This window comes from Meles meles, chromosome 20 (genome assembly GCF_922984935.1).
Source record: "Meles meles chromosome 20, mMelMel3.1 paternal haplotype, whole genome shotgun sequence".
NCBI lineage: Eukaryota > Metazoa > Chordata > Mammalia > Carnivora > Mustelidae > Meles > Meles meles.
Window position 1 is genome coordinate 26,878,783 of NC_060085.1, and position 15,141 is coordinate 26,893,923.

General features: G+C 50.9%; 1 protein-coding gene across 6 annotated transcripts in view; it reads left to right on the plus strand.

Moving 5' to 3' along the window:
- The window catches only part of FLNB (filamin B), a 143,289-nt gene that overhangs the window by 116,067 nt on the left and 12,081 nt on the right, over positions 1 to 15,141 (plus strand). For all 6 annotated transcript variants that reach the window (XM_045990981.1, XM_045990982.1, XM_045990983.1 and 3 more), the window contains 11 exons: positions 77 to 179; positions 895 to 1,035; positions 4,204 to 4,332; positions 5,182 to 5,355; positions 6,228 to 6,386; positions 6,687 to 6,890; positions 7,896 to 8,048; positions 8,153 to 8,275; positions 11,206 to 11,472; positions 12,057 to 12,194; positions 13,235 to 13,350. In XM_045990981.1, the coding sequence (XP_045846937.1) occupies positions 77 to 179; positions 895 to 1,035; positions 4,204 to 4,332; positions 5,182 to 5,355; positions 6,228 to 6,386; positions 6,687 to 6,890; positions 7,896 to 8,048; positions 8,153 to 8,275; positions 11,206 to 11,472; positions 12,057 to 12,194; positions 13,235 to 13,350 (1,707 nt within the window). The remainder of the gene's footprint in view (positions 1 to 76; positions 180 to 894; positions 1,036 to 4,203; positions 4,333 to 5,181; positions 5,356 to 6,227; positions 6,387 to 6,686; positions 6,891 to 7,895; positions 8,049 to 8,152; positions 8,276 to 11,205; positions 11,473 to 12,056; positions 12,195 to 13,234; positions 13,351 to 15,141) is intronic.

The following is a 15,141-nucleotide window of genomic DNA, read 5'->3' on the forward strand; positions in this document are numbered from 1 at the left end:
GCTCTCTGCCCTCTGTTGCTTCATCAGCCCACACCGTGATCCGCTCTACCCAGTGACGACTGCTTCCTCTTTTTAGGTGACCGAAGAGGCCTATGTCCCTGTGAGTGACATGAACGGCCTGGGGTTCAAGCCTTTCGACTTGGTCATTCCGTTTGCGGTCAGGAAAGGGGAAATCACCGGTAAGCACAGTCACGAAAGCCACCTTGTTCTCCCTGGATTGCATTAGCTTTCCAGAATGGTGCCCGGGAGGTGGTCCCACCTGTCCCTGACACCTGGCATCCTGAACCCAGCCTCCCTGATTCTTGCTGTAGGGGATTTGTCTGTGAGCCCCGAGACAACAGAATGTTCACTGTATATGTGTCTCTGAAGGGGCTGCTTCATTTAGGACTTGGGTTACATCGTAGAGAAGGCCAGGCACTCACTCCAGGTTACGAACTGCTGTGTTTAGATACCTCTCGACTGTCAGGTTCCTGTCCCACCTTTCTTCCTGCCTTGTCTTATTCGCACACCTTTCCAGAGGTGACATTCATACTGAAGTCTCTTGTACAAGCCTTCCTTTCTTTCTCAGCCTCCTTTTAATGCCCATTTCTCTTTGAGCTGACTCTGCTAATGCTACTGGCCTCGTGGTCTTTTCTAGTCTAGTTTGAGCTTCTCACTTGCAAGTACAAAGGTAGAAAACTCTTTACTGGAGTTGCCTGTTGCATTTTGTGGAAGGAAAAGGGAACAAAATAAAGGTAGACATATCTCTGTTTTCCTGTTGTCCTTGTCCTGTCTTGGATGCTTTAGGCAGCAGGGAGTGCCCTCGGATCTGAAGGCCACCTGTGCCCTTGCACTGAGCTTCTCCGGGGGAGGTGCCTGGGGGGCTCATTGCCCTGTCTGCCCATGCTCCCACAGGAGAGGTCCACATGCCTTCCGGGAAGACGGCCACACCTGAGATTGTGGACAACAAGGACGGCACGGTCACGGTCAGATACGCCCCCACTGAGGTCGGGCTGCATGAAATGCACATCAAATACATGGGCAGCCACATCCCTGGTGAGTCAGGCTCTGCACCTGGGCAGCACGCCCACAGGACAGCATGACTTGGGCCTTGGTATCTGGGAAGTTTGCATAGACATATAGTTAGCTGCTACGTGGGAAATAGTTCTCAGTGGCAGGATCAGGAATGCAGTGTGGGGGTCACTATGAAACCAAACAGCCTGTGACCCCAGCAGATCCAGCTACTTTTCCAGAAGGGACGATGCAGCCTAGCATCCTGGGTCACAGTTCACGCCCTTAGATCCATGATTGTTTGTCTTTGTCACTGTGCCGAGCGTGGTCAGAGGGTGTGCTGGGAGAAGAATGTGAGGCTCACGGAGGGACTTTCCAGCCTGTCCTGCAGAGCCTGGTGTGGTGCGGGGTTTTGGGGCGGAAGGAGAGGACAAGCTGCCTTATGTTCACACTGACCTTGACAAGGAAACTCAGCTCAGATTTCATGTCCATCAACCAACACAGTGTTATTCTTGTTCTTTTTTTTTTTTTAAATGTTCAAATAGTTTTGCTTTTTAATTTAATATTTTGAGTAGGCAACATAGCTACATGGTTTAAAAAACGATACGGGGAAAGGTTTCCTTCCTGCCTGTATCACCCACCTGACCTCTCCTCGAACTTGACTGCTGTTAACTTTTTATGTTGGACTTAATATTTTTAAGACTCTACAGACAAATGAGAAATACGGATTCGTAAGCCCTTTCCCATTCGTGCATTAATAGCATACTCTGCACATCATTTTGAGCTCGTCCTTTTCCATCTGACGGCGTATCTGGGAGAGCTTTGTGCTCCGAATGATAGAGCGTGTTTGTGGTGTCGCACTGTTGGGGTGAGCATGGTATATTCCACCATTTCCCTCACTGGAGGACATTGAGGGTCTCCCCTACCTTTTGCTGTCATTAGTCAGGCAGCAGCGAATAGCCTTTGTATCCATCACTTCACACCCGCAAAGGTATAGCTGTTCCCAAGGCAGGTATTGTGGCCACAGGGAGAGACAACTGTCATTTTTTAAAATTAATTATTTTTGTTAATACATAATGTATTATTTGCCCCAGGGGTGCAGGTCTGTGAATCATCAGGCTTACACACTTCACAGCACTCACCATAGCACATCCCCTCCCCAATGTCCATAACCCCACCAACCTCTCCACACCCAGCAACCCTCAGCTTGTTCTGTGAGATTGAGAGTGAGACAACTGTCATTTTGATAGATCTTGCCAAATTGCCTTGCAGTGGGACTCCCCTCATTCACACGCCCACCAGCAAGATAGATGAGCACCTGCTTTCTGCCAGGTTTTGGATCTTTGCCAGACCGTTCAGGAAAACAGTATCTGTGTGTTTCTTTGTATGTCTCTTGCAAATAAGACTGAGCAACTTTCTATTTGTATTTCTTTATTCTGTGAACTAAGCGCTTGTTTCCTTGGCCAGGTTTTTCTCTTGGGTGATTGGCTTTTGTCATATCACTTTCTGAGAGCAAATTAAATATTGGAAAGATTAGTCCTTTGTGATAGAAGTCGCAAATATTTCTCCAGTTTGATGTTTGCTGTAGTTCATACATATATGTGTGCATAATATTTATTTAAAGCAAAAATATGGTACCTGCTTGTATCTAAATACTCTAAAGATGCAGATACAGAGAAAGTAAAAAATGTCTTTCTCTTTCCCTTTTACTACAGCTGCTGAGGTGGGAGTCTTTTCAGATGTTTCTCTCTGTGCCTACAAAACATGCATATAATTTTGCTGGGGTTTTTTCCTTCAAATAAATGAGATAATGATATTAATATTATATAGCAGCTTGTCTTTTTAACATGACACATTATGAATAATCTCTCAAGTTAATACACACAGATCTCCCTCTTTTTTTTTTTTTTTTGAGAAAGTGCATGTGCCTGCATGTGGGCAAGCAAAGGGGGGGAGGGGCAGAAGGAGAGGGAGAAAGAGAATCTCGAGCAGGCAGAGCCAGACACAGGGCTGAATCTCAGGGCATCTCACAGCCCTGAGATTATGCCCTGAGCCGAAATCAAGAATCGGACACTTTGACTGAGCCGCCCAGGCTCCCCTTCACTCATTTTTTTTTTTTTTTTTTTAAGATTTTATTTGCTCATTTGACAGACAGATCACAAGTAGGCAGAGAGAAAGGCAGGGACGCAGGCTCCCTGCTGAGCAGAGAACCCGACACAGGGCTCGATCCCAGGACCCTGGGATGATGACCTGAGCCGAAGGGAGAGGCTTTAACCTTTAACCCACAGAGCCACCCAGGCGCCCCTACTCATTTTTTTTTTAAATATTTTATTTATTTATTTGACACACAGAGATCACAAGTAGGCAGAGAGGCAGACAGAGTGAGAGAGGAGGAAGCAGGCTCCCCATGGAGCAGAGAGCCCGACGTGGGGCTCGATCCCAGGACCCTGGGACCATGACCTGAAGCCGAAGGCAGAGGCTTTCAAGCCACTGAGCCACCCAGGTGCCCCCCTACTCATTATTTTTAATGACCTGCCAGTAGACCCATGTTTACTTAACTGGCCCCCTATTGTTGAACACTGGAGTCTTTCCCTAACTTGGATCTGAGCACTGTGGAAGTGGATGCCCTTGCACAGGGCTGGGTCCGAGGTGTGGGATAGATTACTAGTGCCCTCATAGGGCCTTACATTTTGAAAGGGGCAGTAAATAGTCTTCCCAAAAGACTTCTCCAGTTGTATTCCATCCAGTAGTGAGTCATTTCTTCATATGGTCAGCTGTTTCCTCCCTTACTTGTCAACCTTTGGGATTGTTTTTCTTGTACACTTTGAGTAGACCCTTTGGGTATCCCAGCGTGGTCAGCTCTCCTGGAGTCTCCTTTGGATTTCTGCCCCTGTGTGGGAGACCCCGCCCTTGCCTACTGTTAGGGGAATGTTAAGACACTGGGTGTCCTTGGGGTGCCTGGGTGGCTCAGTGGGTTAAAGCCTCTGCCTTCGGCTCATGGTTCCAGGGACTTGGGGTTGAGCCCCGCATCGGGCTCTCTGCTTTGCAGGGAGCCTGCTTCCTCTCTTTCTGCCTGCCTCTCTGCCTACTTTTGATCTCTGTCTGTCAAATAAATAAAGTCTTCAAAAAAAAAAAAAAAAAGACACCAGGTATCCAAGGGATGCATGCTCCCCTCAGTGAGTCCCCTCGATCTTGTGTTCTTTGCCAACCCAGAAAGCCCGCTCCAGTTCTACGTGAACTACCCAAACAGTGGGAGCGTTTCTGCATACGGTCCAGGCCTGGTGTACGGAGTGGCCAACAAAACCACCACCTTCACCATCGTCACCGAGGATGCAGGAGAAGGTACCGTGTGGTCTCTGTGGGTTTTGTGCTTCCGGCCATCCGTTTGGAGAGTCGAGTGGACACAGTTCCGGGACAGCTTTAAAAAATTAGACTGCTGAATGGTAGCATTTGTCTCATCTTTTCTCCTCCATCTCTTCTGTAGAGCTGCTCGTCTTTACCCAAGGCAGAACTTTTGAAGTCCTTTGTGTTCTGATCGAAATCAGTTTGATGCTGTGAGATGTTTTATGGGACTTGCCTGAAATTTAAGCATGTTTTTTGGTAGATGATGCTTTTGTTCTTTTTTGCACGTGTACATGTATCTAGAAGACTGCCTGAGTTACTGCCCATTCCAGATAAAGCTCCATGCCTATGGCCCTTGTCACCATGGAGACTTCGCAGTTTGTGGTCCTTTTCTGAAGATTTTCTTCTTAAGTAGTCACACCCAACATGGCTCAAAATCACAACCCCAGTATCGAGAGTCAGGTGCTGTGCCACTGAACCAGTCAGGTGCCCCTAAATATGTGGTCCTTACTGGATTTTCATGATGGCACCCAGTGCCCCACCAGCAGGAACAGCCTGTGTGTGGCTCCCCTGTATGTGTGACTGGTGTGCTGGACGCCCATGTATCCTGAAGAATAGAGAGAACTTGAAGGTCACTTGTAGTGAAGAATTCAGCTGGTAGGAGTGTCTTTCCAGTGGGCAGATTTGGCATGCCGTTTGCTTTGCTCTGACATGCCCCTTGGTGGCCCATGTGGTGTGCATCAGCCTCTTGTTCCCAGGATTGGGACCACCCTGGATGAGTTGTGATCTCTGTTGAAACAAGGGAACACACTCTCTCTAAGGGTTCGCCCTTCTTCCTTCCATCTGCAGGTGGCCTAGACTTGGCTATCGAGGGACCCTCCAAGGCTGAAATCAGCTGCATTGACAACAAAGATGGGACGTGCACAGTGACCTATCTGCCCACCCTGCCAGGGGACTACAGCATTCTGGTCAAGTACAATGACAAGCACATCCCTGGCAGCCCCTTCACAGCCAAGATCACAGGTAGGGTTACCGGGCTCATTTGGGGGATGGGGGGTGGGAGAGGCTGCCTACGGGGAGGTGTGACTGTTTGGAGAGCCCCTCTCCCCATCAGACCCGTGGCAGCAGGCTAGGCATCTAAGTGTAGGTTCTGCTTTCAGACTCCTTGGGAAGGAATTGGGGTGCAAAGTCAACTTTGGGCTGGTCCAGTTCCTCCAGTAGCTGGTAATCCAAGGGAAAGCCCACAGTACCCTTCAGACGGCCCTTGTTTGGTGCTAGTCGGGCCGCAGCATGCCGGTAGCAGGCCCTCAGGTAGAGGCATTCACATACTCTGTGATTCACGTAAATACGTGAACTCGAAGATACATCTTCAGCATCACTACTGGATAGATTTGCTTTCCATTTTATGGATGGAAAAACCGACACCGGGTGAGATAGTGACTTAGCCAGATTCATATGTGGGTATTCGGGGACTCAGACCCAGGTTATCTGATTCGAAGCCCACACTCCCAGTGTCTTTGTGCTGGCTGTGTTCATATCGTGCTGTCAGGAGGTTATAAAGGAGATAGGAAAGGTGAGGTTCTTGACCCTGAGGTGTTCAGACCTGTCTGTGGGTAGTCAGCAGTCCCATGTGGAGCATGAGGAACATGTGCCTAAGGAATGTCCAAGGCAGGCAGGTGACGTGCCTCCCGCTGGCAAAGAAGCCTTTAAAAAGTGGCCCGTGAAGCCTCGAGTCTCCTGCCAGTTCCCAGACACCATCAGCCAGCACTCGTTAGGTCTGCTCATGGTCCCAGACGGGCTTTTTCACTGAACTCTGAGTAACTCATTCTCCTTGGTCCTGTGGCTGGGGAGACCACACGTAACCCGAGCTGCATGGTGGGGGGGCTGTTTCCCAGACGACAGCAGACGCTGCTCTCAAGTGAAGCTGGGCTCTGCTGCGGACTTTCTGCTCGACATCAGCGAGACAGACCTGAGCACCCTGACGGCCAGCATTAAGGCGCCATCCGGCCGCGATGAGCCCTGTCTCCTCAAGAGGCTGCCCAACAACCACATTGGTGAGCCCAGGCTGCCTTCCTGGCAGGGGCTGGGGCTGGGGCGGGGGATGGGGGGATGGGCCTTCCCCCAGTCCTGTCCTGCAGACCCGATAGCACACGAGAGCATGAAGCTGGGTTGCATATGCTAAGAGTCCGAGTGCGTTTCTGCATTGAGCTGTTGGCCATCCTCTTGGACACTCTGGACTGCTGGAAAGTCAGGAAGGAAGTCCATTTCCATTCCTGCACATGTGTCTCCCTCCTGTTTCCTCTCTTGCATCCTGTCTCCCGACCTTACCAGCCCCAGTCTATGCTCTGGTGCAGGTATCTCCTTCATCCCCCGGGAGGTGGGCGAGCACCTGGTCAGCATCAAGAAGAACGGCAACCATGTGGCCAACAGCCCCGTGTCCATCATGGTGGTCCAGTCCGAGATCGGTGATGCACGCAGAGCCAAAGTCTATGGCCGTGGCCTGTCAGAGGGCCGGACTTTCGAGATGTCTGAATTCATCGTGGACACAAGGGACGCAGGTGTGTGGAGACGCTCCTGGGGAAAGGCTCGAGGGAACGGTCTTCCTTTTGCTCGGGCTGCTTGTCTTTTCATCCTGCCACCGCCCCCTTTCTCTCTGAGCATCCTTCAAGCTGTAGGTCTTGTACCTGCATCAGCATTTAGGGCCCACAACCCCCCAGTGAACTGGGTGTTATCTGCATTTCTAGATGAAGAAACTGAGGCTTTACAGGAGTGAACAGCCTGTCTGCTCCTGGCATTTGAATCCAGAGCAAAAACAAGTCACAGAGCTGTCATGATGGGTACTCCCACACTCACAGGCCGCTTTCCAGGACCTCCTGGGCTCATCCCAAGCAGAGGAGGTTGGCCAGCTGGCCGAGATCATGTCAGCTGAGCTGTGCTTTCATGGAAATGTGGAATCTCTTCCTGTTTCCTTTTTAAAACGGCTTGAATTGGATCAGACCTCTTCACACTATGCCATGCGGCCATATATATATCTTCATTGTCTGCCTTCTTGTGTCGTGGCCATATTGGTGGCTTTTGGACAAAGTGATAGTCCCAGGGGAGAGACCTAGAGAATTTCTGGTCTTGGTGGGCCGATGCTCCCTCTTGATTCTTCAGGTTGTTAAACCCTTGGATCTGCTCCCTTAATGGTTCCCAGGCTAGATGGAGACACCTGGGTGCAGTTTGAACATTCACATTCTCAGACCTGGAGCTGGTGATGAACACATGCTGTTCTTGGAGGCATGTGGTCAGAGCATCTTCCTACAGGTTCTGTAGGACAGGGGCTCCGTGGGATGTTAATACGTATCCTTGACAGGAGCTGTGGTCAAAGCCACGTTTAGAGGTTTTTTGCTACGGGATTTCACTTGTTCCCCTGCCTGAGGCTCTCTGATTGGGGCTGCCTGCCATTTCTATCTTTCCACCATCTGGAAATAACAGCTTGAATTTCCGTTCCTTCCGCATGCGTTGAGCTCCCCCTCCCCCGTGAGTTGTGGTGCCATCAGCCCTGGGCTACCGTGTTGCAGGTTATGGTGGCATATCCCTGGCAGTGGAAGGTCCCAGCAAAGTGGACATCCAGACAGAGGACCTGGAAGATGGCACTTGCAAGGTCTCCTACTTCCCCACTGTGCCCGGCGTTTACATTGTCTCCACCAAGTTCGCTGACGAGCACGTACCTGGTGCGTCTGGCCCCCTCTGCCCTCCCTGTGTGGTGCTTGGGTTTTCGGTCAGTGCCGTGCCCCAGCCTCCAGGCTGCTCACCAAAGCCCTCTCGGTTCTTGCAGGGAGCCCGTTCACTGTGAAGATCAGCGGGGAGGGGAGAGTCAAGGAGAGCATCACTCGGACCAGTCGGGCCCCGTCTGTGGCCACTGTCGGGAGCATCTGTGACCTGAACCTGAAAATCCCAGGTGAGCATGAGGAACTTGGGGGTCGGGGCGGGGAGCATCCCTGGGAGCCATGTCTGGGCATGGCCTCGGACGTACTAAGTGCTCTGTGGGTGACTATTTGTAAGTAAGTAAGCAGTGTATTTATTTGTATTTTTCATACTGTTTGCACAGAGTCCCATCCAAGGAAAAAACACCTGTTTACCTGTTCCCTTTTTCTTCTTCCAAATGAAATTTTTATTTATTGTGTCGCATGGTGGGGAGACGGGTAGGCTTTTCGATTTGAATTGACTATCTGTTGAGTAGAGTCATGTCAGTGAGAGAATTGGCCCTGTCCATGCCAGTAGTTGGAAGTAGTTCAGACGTGTCAGCCCAGTGGCATCCTTCTAATATTCGATGCATTTCTTCATCGCTACAGTGAGAATGGAGACTGGGTGGGTGGGCCACATCCGGCCTTTTCGTCGTGAATGGTGTAAATGGAGACTTCGATCTGTCTGAATATGGCCCAGGTTCCTTCTGTAAAGAGACATCCCTGGGGCACCTGGGTGGCTCAGTCAGTTAAGCGTCTGCCTTTGGCTCAGGTCATGATCCCAGCGTCCTGGGATCAAGTCCCACATCGGGCTCCCTGCTCAGCGGGGAGTCTTTTGCTCCCTCTCCCTCTGCCCTTTTGCCTGCTTGTGCACACTCTCTCCCTCTCTTTCCCTCAAATAAATAAAAAGTGAAGAGCCATCACAGTGAGTGCAGGTGTAAGGGTCCTGTGCCCACAAACGGGCACAGGCTATGTTGTGGCACAGATCTGTGGGGACAGAAAATGGAAACAGTCTTCAGATCACGCTCAGGTTGTGATTTGGAGAAGGGGCTGCTTCTCCTCCACCGTTCTTCCCCTCTTTCCCAACATGCCCCACATCTACTCACCCTGCCTCCCCCCACAGTCCTCAGCGGCTTCTTCCTGTGTGGCTGCACCACTGGCCACGTGAGAATGCGCTCCTTACTGCAGCATCCGTACAGAATCACTTATTAAAAATAGCTGATGCTTTGTGATCGTGAAAAGTGCAGGTGTTCCAAACCCGGGAAAGGGACGTGTCATCACATCTCCGGTCAGCCAGGAGGGTTGTGGCTCACATGTGAGGCACAGAGCTGGACCCCAATTGCCTCCAGCTTCCTGGACATGTGGGGTCACTTTTCAATCGCATCTGCGCACTTCTCACACACTGGATTGTGGTCATCTTTTGATACTCCCACATCATTTTTTTTTTTTAAAGAATTTTATCTGCTTATTTATTAGAGAGCGAGCAAGCAGGGGGAGGGAGTGGAGGGAGAGGGACAAGCAGACTCCACACTGAGCGTGGAGCCCGACACAGGGCTTGAACTCATCACCCTGAGATCATGATCTGAGCCCGAATCAAGAGGTGGACGCTTGACCAAGTGAGCCATGCAGACACCCCTCCACATCATATTTTTAGTGACCACGTGATGGCACCGAGCTGGACCTGATCAGAGCAAAGTGGTGCTCTGATCCTGGTGCACCGTCCTTTCTTTCGTAGTCTCAGCGCACACACACTCATTTCCATCCCTGGATTCTGACAGCCAGGGCTCTGTAATGTTCTCTGCTGTGTGCTCAGTCCATCAGCACATCGGATGGTTGCCCCGGGGTGGGATGGCGCGGCTGCTGTGGTTTGAATGCTCTCCCACCCTGGCAGACAGACCGCCCTCGTGATGAAGGATCCGTTCCCATCTCTCCAGTTCCCCACCAGCCCTGGGCAGTGTTTCCTTCTCACTTTGACCAATCCAATGGAAAAATACGGTGTCTGGTTTTCAGTTCCATTTCTCGGGTCCCTAGTGACATGGACTGTGTTTTTGTCTGCTTTACGTTCCTCATTCTGCAAGTTCTCTGTTTCCTGAGGAACTAGCAGGTCAGTTACTTTTTCCCTAAGGTCTTCCTAGGTCTTGGCTCCTCTTTGCTCTGATCAGGTCCTTCTCGGTGCCAGCTGACTCTGGGTGAGACTCGAGTCTCTGTCCTCAGTTAGAATGGAAGACGGCTTGTCAGTTTCCAGATGTCCTCTGGACCCAGGCCATGTGGGGCCACCCTCTCCTCAACCGCCCTTCCTTTCTCTGTCCTCAGGGCTCAAAGTCATGGCTGTTCAGCCCAGGTCGTTGTAGGGCTGGCGAGCGCAGCTTCATGTGGCTCTAGGTGATGGCATTACGTGGTCACCCAGCATGCAGTGTGCCTGTCTCTACCACGTCAGTGTGAGCACGGTCACTGGCATGGCATGAGTGCCGCAGGTGCGGCAGACACAGTCTGCGTCCCGGTGTTGGTGACCGGAGGTGTCACTCTTCTGAAAGCATGGCCTCTGGTATTTGCCTCGCTCGAAGCTTGGCTCACGCACGGTTTCCCTTTGTGGTTGGACCAACATGTGTTCACTTTTTCTCTAAATGCATTTGTCTTGTTGCCTCAAAGAAATGCCAAGCCTTCTTGAAGGTATAGGGTGACAGTGTCTGCATTTTCTCCCCTTACCTACCTATGGAAAAGAGCCCCAGTAAGCATGATGGGTGGGCACATGTCACCTTTGGCTTAGGAACATCTGATCTGTTATAATGGTTTCTGTTTACCTGCTGTCACTTATCAGCTCCAGGCCCTTGTTTGAAACTGCTGTGTGGAATTAATGCCAGTAAAAGTACTCGGTGGGGCAGACAGTGTCACTGTCCCTACGACACTCTCTGCACCAGGTGGCTGGAGGGGCCCTGCCATCTCCATGGTGGCCACGGCAACCCAGGGTTTGAGGGAGACAGGAGGGTAGGCATCCCGCCCGAGTGGGAGGAAAGCCTGAGCACCCCACATCCCACCCTGGGCTGCCCTCGCCTTGCCCTCTGCTGCTTGCCCTGCATGGCCTGCTCTGCCTTGGTCCCTCACCCTAACCCTGCTCTCTTCCTCCCCAAACTTCGCCACCTTTCAGAAATCGACAGCAGTGACATGTCAGCCCATGTCACCAGCCCCTCTGGCCGCATCACCGAGGCAGAGATCGTGTCCGTGGGGAAGAACTCGCACTGTGTCCGGTTTGTGCCCCAGGAGATGGGCGTTCACACAGTCAGCGTCAAGTACCGCGGCCAGCACGTGACCGGCAGCCCCTTCCAGTTCACCGTGGGGCCGCTGGGCGAGGGGGGCGCCCACAAGGTCCGCGCGGGAGGCCCTGGCCTGGAGAGAGGAGAAGCAGGGGTCCCAGGTGAGCTTGCGGGCAGGTTCATGACTTGAGAACAAGAGGAGCCTGGTGGTGTGAGCACCCCACGTTCTTCACGCGTATGGGATTCTGATGGTGGTACTGAGGGGCATTCTTTAAAACAAGGTTTCTGTGGCTACACATGATTGGGAATCGCCCACTTACCCAAAGCTAAACAAGTTTACTGAGAGACCCTTAGAGCCTGTAACTGTGCGTGTTAGCATCTAAGAGGGACGCTGGCTAATGAAGCTTTTGCAGACCGTCCTGCTGCGCTGACATTCGGTGGAACACACTGGAATTCCACAAAACCCTTTGTGGTGGTGGTTGCTGGTGGGAAGATCTGTAGGGGCAAAACTGAGCGTTCTCATCTTTTTCTGCCTTGGTCAGGTGTGTTCAGAGATGGCCTGATTTCCCACAAAGTTCATGTTCTCATGGGTGATGCTCCGAAAACATCGGTGATGCCCTTCCTTGGGTCTCTACCTGGCCTTAAAAGAGAGAAAAGGGAGCAGATGTAACCCAGCATCTTGGGTGTGAGCTAGAAGAGAGCGTGTCCTAGGCTTGGTCGCTAACCAGATGTTTCTTTGCTTTAGCCGAGTTCAGCATCTGGACCCGGGAAGCAGGCGCTGGTGGCTTGTCCATTGCCGTCGAAGGCCCCAGTAAGGCTGAGATTACATTCGATGACCATAAAAATGGATCGTGTGGTGTGTCTTACATTGCCCAGGAGCCTGGTATGTAATCACGAGCCAGTTGAGGACATGTCCCTTGTTGGGGGATGCCTAGGCTGTAGGGAATGGAAGCCTGGCCAGCTAGCTCGAGTCAAAGTGGAGTTTATCTGTATGGGTGGGTGGGAGCACCTTCTAGAAATCCAAAGTAGGGGTGAGAGTAAATAATACGTTAAGGTATATAGAAAACTGTAAAGTGACATGAAAATATCTGTGATCTTTATTGGTGACAGAGTCGTGCTTCTGATGTGTGCTTTGAGTGTTTCTTATTGATTTTTTTTTTAAGATTTTATTTATTTATTTGACAGAGAGAGATCACAAGAAGGCGGGGGGGGGGAGCGGGGGGATGGGGGGAGGGAAGCAGGCTCCCTGCTGAGCAGAGAGCCCAATGCATGGTTCCATCCCAGGACCCTGAGCCAAAGGCGGAGGCTTAACCCACTGAGCCACCCAGGCCCATCCTCTTATTGACCTTTCTAATAGAAAGAAAGGAAATGCTAAATTTCAGCCTGAAGTTAGTAAAAGTAAAGATGCAATTTTTTTTCCCATTCAAGTTTCCTGGGTCTCCTGAGTTCTATACGCAGGACCTTAGGGACGCCCTTGGGACCCAAGTTAGGACTCTTGGCCCTTGGGGTGCCTGGGTGTCTCAGTCAGTTCAGTGTCTGCCTTTGGCTCAGGTCATGATTCTGGGGTCCTGGGATCAGGCTCCCTGCTCGGCAAAGAGTCTCCTCCTCACTCTACCCTTCCCCCCACTCATGCACGTGCTTGCACGCACACACTCTCTCTCAAATAAATAAATAAAATCTTCAAAAAAAAAAGAAGAAAAAAAAAAAGAAGAAGAAGAAGAATATCAGCCTTTTCCCAACTAAAGGAATCCTGTTGGCTCAACTTCAGCTAGGTGACCTGCCCTCAACCAACCAACCAGCCCTGACGGTTGGGGAGGCAGAGGCTCTTGCAAGGCATTTCAGCCCTAGGAAGGAAGCCAGAGGCCACTCTGGAAACCGCCTTCCCAGATTCTCTGAAATGATGGGACTTTCCTGTCCCCACAGGTAACTACGAAGTGTCTATCAAGTTCAACGATGAGCACATCCCTGAAAGTCCTTACCTGGTGCCAGTCATCGCACCCTCGGACGATGCTCGCCGCCTCACTGTTATGAGCCTTCAGGTGAGGCGCAAGGAAACATCCATCTCATTGGCCACAGGCCGACCAGTGAAACCCTGGACTCTTGAGGCCGCTTCAATCCTCCCTTCAGTGCCAAGGGCCCCATTCCAGTGGGACCAGAGATGCTGCCAACTGTAGAGGACCCTTCTTCCCATGGCAGAGTGAAACCCCCACCACCACCACGGTTAGGACAGGAAACACTTGGGGCAACGGAAACAGAGCCACAGTCAACAAAACACCTCAACATTTGGGAACAAGTTCATTTCTTAAATATTTATTCAAAAGAAACAAAGGAGGCCTATTAATAATCGGTTAAGGGATAAGGAGGACTTTCCAATAGAACGAACACCAGGCCAACAGTCCGGGGACGTTCTGCCGGCTACTGCAGGCTTCCTCTCCGTCCAAAAAGTTAATTGCAGTTGATTTTATTATGGTGCTTTATTTACAAGGGTGCAAGTCACCACCTAAGGACTTTATCAGTATTAAATCCTTGCAAGAGCCTGGGGAATAGGTTTCTCCTGACCCCATTTTAAAGATGGAGAAACTGAGGTATAGAGAGGTTACAGCTACCAGAAACCAGCTAGCATGAGGCAGAGCGATGGTCTCTGTGGCTCCAGAACCCATGGTCTTAAACGTGGCCCCGTGAATCCCCGCCCTGGCACTGTGGCAAGTGGTTACGTAGTCCAAGCTGTGGGGGTGCCAGAAAGTGCAACTTTCGCCCTGTCTTCAATAGACTGTCAAATTCACAGTTGCATTAGAGCCTGCAGCCAGACTAAGAACTGGTAGGGATCCCTATGGGTCGTTGCTCGGGACACTGAAAAGCAGTTAGGTGTCAGAAATCAGGAGTGGCAATTTGGTTGCAGAATCACACCAGAGTCGCCAAGCCTGATTTCTGATCAGTGGGATTTCTCAGTAGCCTTCAGCTGCCCCACCCCCACCCCCATTTTTAAAAATCCTCTATCTGAGGGTGGTGGTCTCTTCGACCCTAATTCCACACATTTGGTTTACATGTGAGATTCTAACCTGACCCTGAGGAGAACTAGTGCTGCTGGTTGTTCCCGAAACATCAGGGAACCCAGACTGAACCCAAAGCAGACTCACCTCGGCGGATTGAAGAGGCCTCACCCAAGAGTCCTCAGGGTGCGAACGGGTCGCTGTGGTGTAGATGTTTTTCTTGTGTTTCATTTAAAGGCTTCTTAACAGAAGTTTCTTCTGTGGCCGACTTAACTAAAACCTGTGGAGGGAGATAAACCCAGCGTTTGTTGAGGGCAGAGAGCTGCCTTCATGCATCTCGAAGATTTCTCTCAGATCTTCTGAGGCGTTTATCTCCCTCTTGAGGATTTAGCGGCAGGCGGATTCAGGTAATGTAAATGGTTCTGTCCCCAAAAAACCTGGTTTGGAGAAATCCTCTCCAGGAGACTTTTCTGTAAGACTCCTCTCATCACCGTTAGGTCGTAAATATTTGAACAAGTGTGCAGTGGGCCGTGTGTGTCTCTTTGTCCCTTTCCGCGCCCCTCCCCCCCACCCTGGGTCACTTGGTGCTGAGTGATATGTAAATTATTTATCGGAGATTTGCCCGCAGCCTGCATGCCAACATCTGGTGCTGATTAGGAAAAGAGAGGCATGTATTGTTTTGTCTTGCTTTTAAGACTTTTTAGAAAATTGAAGTCGGCTGGCATTTCCTAGAGGAGAGGATGGTGGGATGGGGGTGATCTGGCGATCAAAGATTCCTGAATTTCGTGTGCAGTCCTCTCTCCCCAGCCTGTGACCTCCAGTGCAGCACAGTGCAGTAGA